Here is an 11359-nt window from a genome sequence, read left to right on the forward strand (position 1 = left end):
CCATTTTTCTTCCCATGTGTTACAGGTTAACAGCTACATCTATTCGGGCAGCACCGGGCACCAGATTGGCCACCGAGGCAGCCTCGGTGTGGATGGGACCAGTGGCTCCCTCCTTTATGTCACCAGGGCGGGCGCCCACTACATCCTTCTCCCCTGCGGTATGTTGTGCCTGCTGGGCCCCAAACGGCCTCACTTGCAGAGGCCATGCTGGTCTCAGATGAGAACTGCAGCTGCCGTGAGGCTGCATGGCTCCTGCTTTTCTTCTAGGGATTCAAAGTGTAATCGCTGACAAGCAGTGAAAGCCAAGAGGGTCTCATCCCCTCCCCGCTCAGGGAGGGCACCGCGTGTTCCTGCAGGCAGGGCTGATGGGCGCGAGTCCTGGTCCCCCAGCAGCCCCTGGTGACTTGAGGCTCTTCTGTGTTTTGAGTAGCAAGTTCCCTCTGTGGCCACTCCGTGAAGGGCGTCTACGAAACAGTGACCGGGAGAGACAGCCCACTGAGGAGAGACCCCAGCTGGGAGGACGTGCTCAATGCCACCAACCACAGGCTGCTTGTGCACAGGTGGGTGTGGGCGGTGTCACACGGGCCAGGGCCTGGTGCTCCGTGCTCAGCATGGAGGGGCTGCGGGCCTGGCTGCTGGTACTGTGAGGCCATGCTGGGCTCAGACACGGAGGGAAAAGGTTCCAGCAGTGGGCTCACCCTCTCTCCAAGCACAGCGAGGGTCTGGTTTACATTCTCAGATTAGAGATCTAAGGATGAGGGGCTGCAGGTGGGGGCCTGGTGGACAGTCCTTGGGGGAGGGTCCCCCCATCCAGCCTGTGTCCTGGCTGCTGCCTCCTCTAGCTCTGGAGCCATCCACTATCTGATGAACGTTCCCGGGAAAGGCGGCGAGGACCTCCTCCTCGTGAGCTCGGACTCCTGTGTGCTGCTGGAGGGCCAGGAGCTGGCCCCCCGGTGGACCTTCAGCGCGCCCCAGGTCCTCAGGTACCGGCTTCCCCAGGAGCCTGTGCAGTTGTTGCAAACCAGGCCCCGCCAGCCCATCCCCTGGCAGCCCCGTGGAGGTGGGCGAGACGGCCAGTGTGCTTCTGCCAGCGGCCTCTTGCCTGCCCCCTGGTACCTCCCTGCCCGGGGCGGGGGAGGGGGGGAGGCTGGTGAAGCCCCTTTGCTTCCCGTCCTGGGCCTGCCTAGCCGGGGAGAAGAGGGTGGCAAACCTGCCCCCAGGTGTCTCCTCACAGAGACCCCTCGTGGCTTCTTCCCTAGAAAACCCATCCTCGGTCACTACAAACCCGACACCTTAGCCGTGGTCGTTGAAAATGGAACCGGCATTGACAGACAGGTTGGCTGCACTTCCTTTTGTGGTCCCGCCTTGGCTTGTAGCTGAGGAAAACGAGTCTGAACAGCAGACAGGGCTGGGCCTGATGGCTGAGCTGGGACAAAGGGCCTCAGGGAGACAGTCTCGTTGACCCCAGGGAGCAGTTGGTTCAGGGCTGGCCCACGTGCCTGTGCAAATCCCACCCCATCTGCCCCGTGCTGTCCCTTCCTCCCAGATCCGGCTCCTGGACCTCAGCACTGGGGCGGTCCTTTGGATTCTGGCCCTTCCAGGCCTCCCTGGGTCCCCTCCGTCTGCCAGCCTGCTGACCGCAGACCACCGCTCCGCCTTCTTCTTCTGGGGCCTCCACGAGCTGGTCGGTGCCAACCAGATGGTATGGGCAGAGTACACAATCGGGGGATGCCCGTGCCAGAAGCCAGGGCCGGAGACCAGGGGCCGGTCTCAGGCCCCGTCTTAGGGAGCTAATTGGGTGACTGGACATGTACAAATAAATAGAAGCCTGGGAGAGGGGTGGGATGGGGCAGTGCTCTGGCCGCAGGGGAGGCCAGGGCGTGGTCTGCCTTGGGGACGGATAGGGGAATCTGGAAAGAAGTGGAGTGTACTGGGGGAGGCGGCCGAGTTCCAGGTGGAGGGTGCTGAGGAGGATCGGGGTCAGGTTGGCGGAAGAAGGGTAGAGAAGGTAGATGCAGGGTTCAGATTGGCGTTTGGGGGAGCCCAGTGGACACAGCTCTGGCTGTGGTCAGTGTGTCGAGTGTCCCATAAGTGATGAGCATTGTCCAGCTGCCAGGCTCAGAGCAGTGTGTACCCTTGGTTTCTCGGCCCAGATGCGGAGGCGGCTGCAGCCTGGTCAGCCTCCTGCCCCATCGCTGGTTCTCATTTTAGGAGCCGGGAGACACCCAGCACAGCCTCTACCTGTTTCACCCCACTCTGCCCGGCGTCCTGCTGGAGCTGGCCAACGTCTCTGCCAACATCGTCGCCTTCCAAGGTGAGTGCGGCCTCGGTGTGGACCTGAGCCCCGCCCACTTACCCTGTGTCTGGTCCCAAGACACCTGACGGCTCTGTCCTCCACAGTGGCCCTGCTGGAGCCAGGCCGCCATGCCGCCTGCATCCTCCTCACGGGCCCGGCCAGCCCAGATGCACCCGGCCTGGTCTCCATGGCCAAGCACAAGGTACAGGACCTCATCCTGAGCAGCAGGGTGGTTCGCCTGACCGAGGGCGGTGCTGACAGCGACCAGGACATCAGGGACCGGCTCTCCCGCCTGCGGTACCGGAGCGAGGCCTAGACACACAGCGGCCAGAGCACGAGCGGCTCCAGCTGCTGACATTAAACATCCTGGGAAGTTGGCCCTTCGTTCATTTGCTCTGTACACTGCCTCCCACTCCTGAGCCTGGCCACACTCCACAGGGTCTCCTATGGACCCAGGGACACGGGTGGGAGAGGGACACCCAGGCCTCTGTCCTGCCCAGCACTCTGTGTCCTTACACAGGTCCTCCTCTGCCCACTGGGGTCACATGCTGAAGGCCAGCTGCCTTCACGGTGGCCTCCCTCTGGGAAGAGCCCAGGCCCGACCTGCAGAAGTCCCCTCCCCACTTCCCACCTGAGCTCGTCCTCTCTGCACTGTCCCCCTGGGGTCCTGGAGCTCAGAGGGGGGTGGACCCTGAGTGGTCTCAGGGCAGCAGTACCGGACCCCGGCCCTTCCCAGAGCAGGGAGGGAAGATGAGCGTGGCTGGTGGGGGCTTGCCCTGGGAGCGGAGCTCCTCTGACCGGCTCATGGAGAGGGGGGCTTGTAGGCCACGATGGGTGCACTGCTCACGGACGCCCTGAGGGGAGTTTATACCTGTGCTGGCTGCTTGTGCTGTGACTTTCCCGAGGAACTGCCTTAGGACGCACACTGGGGGCATTTTGCACCCTCCTGACACACACTGGAGCCTTGTCCCCCTGGAGTCCCTGTACCCTTAGGCGTTAGCCAGCTCCCCTCCTTCCTGGTGCTGGGACGTCGGCCAGCGTTGGTGTCCCTGACGCAGGACTCACCTCTGTGCCTTGCTGTGCCCGGGGCTGCAGTGCACTGTGCAGCTCAGGTGGCCCAGGCACGACGCAGCCTGCCGACTCTGGGTAGCGCAGAAGAAACCAGAATAAACGTTTGCACTCGCTGAGAAAGCCCGGCGGGCACGTGTGCGCCTCCTGTCTGTCTGCTTCGGGGTGAAATGGGCCGGGATGGGAGAGATGGCTGAGGAGGTGCGGGACCCCCGTGTTCTCGTAGTGTCTCCCGCACTCCTGCCAGATGAGAAGCCAAGGGCCCAGAGGCCTTTCCAGCATGGCCTCCACGTGCATCTCAGGTGTGAGGACCCTCCCTGGTCACCCACAGCAGCCAGGAATCCAGCCCACGGGCATGAGTGTCTCCCACCTGGGACTCAGTGCAGGGTTCCCCCCGCACCCCGGTGTCTTCCAAGGGCTGGCCAGGGAGGGGTTGGAGGTGGGTTCTGGCAGCTGCCCAGGAGGGGCCAGGTGGGAGGCTTCAGTGAGATGCGGCTTTGGGTACCAAAGTGATGAGGGAGACGATTTAGAGAATCCTGTAGGCATTTCCTGTGGACATTTAAATATGAAAACTCGCTGTAACCCCAAAGTCCCCGCCCCCCAAAAATGGTCCTGTTGTGACAGGTCTGCAAGTGAAAATCACCTGGAGCCCAAGGCCTCTGGGGGTCCAGGTTGGGGTTCACAGCCCTGGACAGAGGAGCTGGCTGTGGGGAGGGGCCACCCAGTTTGGGTCCCGGGACTGAGCAGCAGTTAGGGGGCCGCGCCCAGGGGGTGCCCTCATCAGTGGGCCTCCCGCACCCTGGACTTGTAAGTAAAGCAGTTGGCCCATGGGTTCCATGCCGCCCTACCTGGAACTCCCCAGCCTTAGGACACGACCTGCCCAGGAGACGATGGGCTCCGTCCCAGGAGCCTGGACATCCTCGTCCCTCAGAGCAGACAGTGTTCCTGGCTGTGGCCAAAGACCAAGCACCCACAAGTGTGCAACCCGAGTTCAGCCTGGGGCTGGTCTCCTCTTCTGTGGACACACGGGGCCTCCCATGACACCTGAACTCCCCACGTTGTCTTTCACCACCGCCCTCGCCGCTGCATGCTTCGTGCACACAGACACGACAGGTGCACACACCACGATTTGGACCACAGCATGTGAGCACAGAGTGGGGGCCAACGGCCTTTCTTTTCTTTTTTCTTTATTGATTTTAGAGAGAGACATCAGTTTGTTGTTCCACTTACTTATGTATTCGTTGGTTCATTCTTAGATGTGCCCTGACCAGGGGTCAAACCTACGACCTCGGTGTATCAGGACACTAACCAACTAGCTACCTTGGACCGAGGGTCTTTTATTTCTGTGCCAAGAATGGGCAGGAGCCCTAGCTCTGTGAGGTGGGGCGCTGCCTCAGCTGAGCCCGTCAGAGCTGTACCCCCAAAGGAGCGGTGTCCTTCACAACGGAGGTGTACCTTCAGACAGGCCTGGGACATGTACAGTGGCAGTGACGGGGCAGTACCTGTGGAGACAGCTCTGTACTCATTGGAAAGCTGAGCTCAGCCCCAGTGAAATCCAGGGAGCTCTGCAGAGTCCCCAGGGGGTCACCCTGAGGAAGTGGAGCGGGTAAGTTAGCTTCGAAGCTTGCATTTCCTCACCATGTGACAAGTGCTCCTGCTGGCTAGCTCTGGCTCCCAGGTACTTGCCTGCTAATGTAGTGGTCTGGAGATGCGGGGTGGGCACAGGAGCCGGAGACTGCCGCCTGCCAGGAGCGTGGCCTTGCTCCGGTTTGCCCATCTCGTCCCACCTATCTCCAGGCGACCCAAGCTCGGCCACTGACACCCCCTCCCCGGGAGTCAGCACCGGACCCAGTCCCTTCTGGGAAGTCTGACTTGTGTGCCCCACCCTTTGTGCACTAGGGGATGCCCATGCTGGGGGTCTTGGCAGCTGCCAGGACCCTGGGTGAGAAGAGGGTGGTGAGAGGCGAGGAGTGGAACCTCCTCCAGGCGCAGGCCCACCTAGGCCTCCCCATCAGCACCCCCAGGGCCACCTGCAGCAGCCGCAGGCTCCACTGAAGCAGGAGCAGGAGGGAGAGCAGGGCTCAGGCTCGGATGCCGGGGCTTCCACATGAGTGGGAACACTCTGTAGGCGAGAAGGGGCCTCAGAGCAGGGCGGCCTCGAGTCCCGCCTCCCAGCTCCTGGGCGCGGCACCACCGAGGCTCACCGACGCTTTGTCTCCGGGAGTACCATGGCCTCTGCCAACAAGCCTTTGTACATGTCCGACTTCAGGAACCTCGGGTAGGAGTCCTGTAAGAAATGGTGGTCAGCCCCTCCGCCTCCTCCCTCTCAGCTCCCCCACTGCAGCCGGCCCCTGCTCTGACCCTCGGAGCCCCCAGTGGACAGTGCCGGAGGCGGCCACCCAAGACCTGCCCTGACCAGGTCAGCTGACTCAGAGCGACCTGGGCTCCCTTCCAGGTGGGCCATGTAACAGCCAAAGATGAGCAAGAGCCGGCACCCACGCGGGAGGAGTGAACCGGGGTGCCTGCCCCCCCCCCCCGAGGGAACGCAGAGCAGCTGTCTGCCCCGTAGAGCGAGGGCGAGGACACAGCCGACTAACTAGATCAGGGGGGTAGAGAAAGGCTAATCCTGAACCTGAAGTACAAGTGTCAGTATGAAGCTCCAATACATGCTTTTAAACACATATTTCCTAATTCTGTCCACTGAAAGGCGGGAAATGATGGCCACCCCAGGGGCACGAGCATACCTGGTGTGTAGGTCAAGGTTTCTGACCACCACCCCTGAGAAAGGGCCAGGGCTGACGGAAATGGCCCAGGTCTGGAGCAGGATGAACTGCCAGTGTCACACCAGGAAGCAAGGAAGTCACCACAGACTGTGGGACACTTCAGAGACCTCTGAATATCACGTAAGAGTAAGAACTGACATGGGCCCCAGCTGGTTTGGCTCAGTGGATAGAGCGTCGGACTGCGGACTGAAGGGTCCCAGGTTCCATTCCGGTCAGAGGCATGTGCCCGGGTTGCGGGATCACTCCTCAGTTGGGGGCATGTAGGAGGCAGCCAGTCAATGATTCTTTCTCATCATTGATGTTTCTCCCTCTCTCTCTCTCTCTCTCTCTCTCTCTCGCTCTGAAATCAATAAAAACATAAAAAAAAGAACTGACATGGATTGAAACCCATTAAATCCAGTGAAAATGTGAATTTATGATGGTATTAAAAACACTGAAACCTCATGGCCTCCCTCGGTGGATATCAGGGTCAAACTCATTATTTTGATAAGTGGTAATTAAAAGAAAGAATCGGCCCTAGCTGTTTGGCTCAGTGGATAGAGCATTGGCCCGTGGACTGAAGGGTCCTGGGATTGATTCCGGTCAAGGACGTGTTATCTTGGTTGCAGGCTCGATCTCCAGCCCTGGTTAGGGCATGTGTGAGAAGTAACCAGTGTGTCTCTCTCGCATCTGTTTCTCTCTTTTTCTCTCTCCCTCCCTTCCACTATCTAAAAATCCATGGAAAAAATATCCTTGGGTGAGGATTAACAAGAACAAAAGAAGGAATCGAGCATTGATCTGCCTTTCCTATATGGGTACCACTGGCCAGCGAAGAGCAGGGAGGGAGGCTTCAGCTCATAAATGGAGGTGGTGATGGGATCAGAACTTGACTGTGAGTGGAGGCAGCCAATCCCATGTACCTCCTGATGGAAGAACATACCAAACCGAAGAAAATATTCTTGACAACACTGAACAAATAAGCAGCAACAAAACTGAGAATGACTTCTGATCAAGACTTAAACGGTAACTACCAATTTGGGGGCAGAGAAACACATCAAAGATACCGCAGGGACTCGGCAAAATCTAGACTGTGGAGAAGTGTCAGAGCACGAAGGACCCAGTTCCTTCCAAACAAAACAGAAAAATGTTTTACAAGACGGAGAGGAAACCTACACGGTACTCTAAAAAGAGATTTAAGAGCCATTAACCAATATATGGAACCTGTTTGGATCCAAAGTCAAGCAAATTGAAAAAAAATCAGATAAATATTTGTAGGCTGTGGTATACAGAATAAAGCTGCCCAGAGATGTCCACATCCTAATCCCTAGGCCCTATGAATCTGTCCCCTCCTGTGGCAAAGGGACTCTGCAGATGTGATTAAAGTGATGATGTTTCGATGGGGAGACTGCCTGGATTTTCCGGGCGGGCTCAATGTAAGCACGGGATCTTTAGAAGTGAAAGAGGGAGGCAAGGGGATGAGAGAGAGAGAGAGATTTAAAGGTGATACACTGCTCTGCCTGGTTTGGCTCAGTGGGTAGAGCGTCAGCCTGTGGACTGAAGGGTCCCAGGTTCGATTCTGGTCAAGGGCATGTACCTTGGTTGCGGGCACATCCCCAGTAGGAGATGTGCAGGAGGCAGCTGATGGATGATTCTCTCTCATCAATGTTTCTAACTCTCTATCCCTCTCCCTTTCTGTAAAAACTCAATAAAAATATATATTTTTTAAAAAAAGGTGATACACTGCTGCTACACCTGAGACTAATATAATATTAGAATCTATCTCAACTATAATTGAAAAATAAATTTTAATTAAAAAAAGAAAAAGCCCTGGCCACGTAGTGCAGTTGGTTGGAGCATCATCCCAAAGTGCCAAGCTGGCGGACTGGTTTGATCTCTGGTCAGGGCACATACAGGAAGCAACCAAGGCATGCATGGATGGGTGGAGCAACAGATTGATGTTTCTCAAATCAATTAAAATTTTTTCTTAATTAAAAAAAAAAGATGACACGCTGCTGTCTTTGAAGATGGAGGACAGGCCATGAGCCAGGGATGGGGTGCAGGATCTAGGAAGGTGGGGCCGTGACATGGACTCTCCCCTGAAGCCTCCAGAAGGAACCAGCCTCGTGGACACCCTGACTTTAGCCCAGAAATACCCGTCTCGGTCTCTGGCCTCCAAAGGATAAACGTGTGCTCACCTAAGCCACCAAGTTATGGCATTTTCTACAGCAGTGACAGGAGACTAACCTAAGAGGCCCAGTGGGCAGGTGTGGACCCTGACTGGCTATCTGAGGACACGGAGTGAGCTGTGTGTTCCGTGTGTGCTGCTGGCGTCTGCAGCCCGGCTGAAAGGCAGGAGGGGGTCCATGTCCTGTAGAGGAACTTCCTGGAATATCTACACACAGGAAGTGTGGAAATGGCTTTACAGTCACGGGAGGAAGTGCTCACCTTCTTCATCAGCATGTAGATGTGCAGCTGGGCCTCATCCAGCACGTAGCGGTGGGGCTGGCGCAGGCCCTCCAGGGTCCGCTCCATCGTCTGGCTGTCGATGTTGACCCAGCGGGCAGCGCCAGGGGCCAAGAACTGCCTGTGCGCGGGGACGGGGGACAGCCCCGGTGGGCCCAGGCTCCACAGGCCTGCCCTGTGGCCTGCCAGGCCCACCTCTCGCACTCACTGGTACACGGAGTCCACCAGGGTGGGGATCTGGGCCTGCCCTCCATGGCGCAGCTCCTCACACGCCTCCCAGAAGCTGAGGTTCTCGGCTGGGGGTCCAAGCGCCAGGTCAGGCCCACCCTGAGCTGCAGCCAGGGCTGACTGAAACCTGGATGGGGGTGGGGGGGAGTCCCAGGCAAAAACCTCCCTCACCGGGGCCTCAGACAGGAGGTGGGGGCATCTCACCGCTGAACTCTTTCCTGAGGAAGTCCATGAAGTGGGCCCGGCCCACAGGGTCCTCCAGGAGTTCCCGGAAGCTGAAGCCCCATCGCTCCACGCGGAGCTTCGTGGGTGCAGCCACACTGCGGGGAGCAGGGGGGTATCAGGAGCACGAGGACTGTGGGGTGGGTGGCACAGCTGGGAAGAGCAGCTGAAGACCTCCTCTCCCACCCTGAGCTCACTTGGGTGCGTTCATGGCCCAGTAGGTGTCATCATCTGTGATCCAGGGGTTGCTGGGCAGGCACCCCGACATGATGGGGTCATGCGGGCCGTGCTGACTGCTGAACTTCAGGTACCTGGGGGGTGGGGGGGATGGTGCCAGGGGCCAGTGCAGGGAGGGGTTATGGGTCAAGGGCACTAGAGGAAGGGTCTGGGCTCTGGGCTTGGGGTCTCCAGCTGCCACCCCCATCCCACTCACGCCTCAAGGCAGACGGAGGACTTCACCCGGATCCTGCCCAGGGCCTTCGTGCAGCACTCGATCTGCGAGATGGAACCTGTGAGCAGGGCCAGGGCGGGGCGTCGGCCAGCCCGCCCCCCGTTCCGGCCCCAGGACCTACCTCCTGCTTGTAGAAATCCGTGTTCTTGGTCTGGAAGGGCCAGGGGACGCTACAGTTAGAAGGCAGACCCCTGGGGACCGACATGCCACCACGGCCCAGGCCCCTGTCTCGCCCTCCTCGGATGGCAGGGTCTGGCTACCCAGGAAGCTTTCAGGGAGCACTAGGTTGGAGGTTTCCAGAACGTTCTCAAAGTTGCCTTGAGGCGCCCCAACGGTCACTACCCCATACTTCCAAATGTGCTTACATTACTTTTTAAAAACAACACACAGGTGAGAAATACGACGACGAGCCACGCCAGGAACCCAGGCTGTTGACTGTGCTCCAGGCTCATCGTGTTCAGAATTGGGAACCCGCCTGCCACCTCCTCGTGGGCCAGTGGGGGCGCGTGGCCATGGGACCGGCCGGCCCTTCCGAACGCTGCACACCCCTCACTGGTCAGCGAGCGGAGGCACGGGGCACCCTCAGGGCCTGTGATTCCCAAGGTCTGTGTCAGCCTCCTGGGCTGACCTGAAAGTGGGAAATTATAAACCTGTGACCTGAGCTTACGGTTCTGGACTCAGGAAGAAGCTCCGTCAGGGAGGTACTAAATGCATCTGTTCTGTGTGGGGCATCATAGGGTTTGAACAGGGGGCTCTGCTGCGACACAGCGTGGCCACGTCTGTCCTGGTGCAGTGGGTTCCCGAGGCCAGCAGAGGCCTTGGAGAGGTGGCTGGCCTGGCCTGGGAGAGAGCACCACCCCTCCCCCGCCCTCCCCAGGGCCCATCGCACTTACTTTCACCCAGAGCAGCAGGTGGGAAGTGAGGGAAGACAAGAGTTAGCAGGGGGGCTGGGCAGGGGGCTAGGGTGAGGGGAGGATGAGGCCAGGAGTGGGACAGGGCACAGGGAGTGGCTGCGTCAAGTGCCATCTGGATGGACAGATGGTTGCACAGATGGGGGAGCCCCCAGGTAGTCCCAGAGTGGTGGGTGGGGGCGGGGAGGGGTGTGTGCACGGGGGTGATGGGGATGGGGATGGCAGGAGGCCTGGGTGCAGGGGTGAGAGGTGGGGCATGAGTGTAGGCGTGGGGAATGGGTGGGGCGTGCCTGCCTGCAGGGTCTTACCATCTGCACTCGCCTGGCCATGCAGGAGCCCCGCTCTGGACCCTGCTCCAGCACACTCGGCACCCCAGGCTGCAGAGGGCAGAGCAGATGAGGCGGGGAGCTCAGAGGGGCTGCTGCGACCCCACCCTAGAGCTACGTTCCTGCCCCCCACTCACTCCCATATACTGAAGCTCTGAGCCCACATGTCACCCTTTGACCTGGACACTGACACTCAGAGGAACCCAGAAACCTGAGTCTCCTCTCTGCCCCTTCCCACCCCAAGTGACCACCCTCTCAGAGCCACTCTGGGTCTTCTCTCCAGCCCCTCACCCAGCTCAGAGCTCCTGAATTCCCCATCCATGTGTCGTCCCAGCATGGCTTTGCCACTAGAGCGAAATCCTTGACTTTTCTCCCCAAACCTCCCCACTCTTCCTCCCCAGGCCAAGCTCACCTCCACAGACCTGACTGCTCAAGCCAGAGACCTAAGCACCTAAGACAGTTCCACTCACCCAAACCCACTCGTCCTGCCACCTGTCCTCACACACACATGCGGGTCTGTCCCTCCCTTGGGCCTCTCCCTCCCTCCGCCCAAGTCAGAACCCTCATGTCCACTTGCCCAGAGGCTCCAGCTGCCACTCCTGGCCCCTCCACACCCACCACTCACCCACATC

At 59.2% G+C, this 11359-nt stretch overlaps 2 protein-coding genes across 4 annotated transcripts in view; one reads left to right on the forward strand and one right to left on the reverse strand.

Annotated features, from left to right (window-relative positions):
- FAM234A (family with sequence similarity 234 member A) overlaps positions 1 to 3483 on the forward strand; it is a 23583-nt gene extending 20100 nt beyond the window's left edge. For all 3 annotated transcript variants that reach the window (XM_015565573.1, XM_006766140.2, XM_006766141.2), the window contains 7 exons: positions 26 to 158; positions 431 to 560; positions 843 to 983; positions 1260 to 1335; positions 1547 to 1702; positions 2212 to 2314; positions 2401 to 3483. In XM_015565573.1, the coding sequence (XP_015421059.1) occupies positions 26 to 158; positions 431 to 560; positions 843 to 983; positions 1260 to 1335; positions 1547 to 1702; positions 2212 to 2314; positions 2401 to 2612 (951 nt within the window). In that variant the 3' untranslated portion in view covers positions 2613 to 3483. The remainder of the gene's footprint in view (positions 1 to 25; positions 159 to 430; positions 561 to 842; positions 984 to 1259; positions 1336 to 1546; positions 1703 to 2211; positions 2315 to 2400) is intronic.
- Positions 3484 to 3838: 355 nt separating this feature from the next.
- Positions 3839 to 11359, reverse strand: part of RGS11 (regulator of G-protein signaling 11) — an 11159-nt gene continuing 3638 nt past the window's right edge. Inside the window, exons 9-17 of the mRNA XM_015565574.1 lie at positions 10710 to 10778; positions 9612 to 9635; positions 9473 to 9534; positions 9237 to 9350; positions 9022 to 9137; positions 8798 to 8885; positions 8572 to 8710; positions 5569 to 5651; positions 3839 to 5486 (exon numbers count right to left, since the gene is read on the reverse strand). Of these exons, the coding sequence (XP_015421060.1) occupies positions 5363 to 5486; positions 5569 to 5651; positions 8572 to 8710; positions 8798 to 8885; positions 9022 to 9137; positions 9237 to 9350; positions 9473 to 9534; positions 9612 to 9635; positions 10710 to 10778 (819 nt within the window). The 3' untranslated portion in view covers positions 3839 to 5362. The remainder of the gene's footprint in view (positions 5487 to 5568; positions 5652 to 8571; positions 8711 to 8797; positions 8886 to 9021; positions 9138 to 9236; positions 9351 to 9472; positions 9535 to 9611; positions 9636 to 10709; positions 10779 to 11359) is intronic.

Source organism: Myotis davidii, unplaced genomic scaffold, assembly GCF_000327345.1.
Source record: "Myotis davidii unplaced genomic scaffold, ASM32734v1 scaffold100, whole genome shotgun sequence".
NCBI classification, from domain to species: domain Eukaryota; kingdom Metazoa; phylum Chordata; class Mammalia; order Chiroptera; family Vespertilionidae; genus Myotis; species Myotis davidii.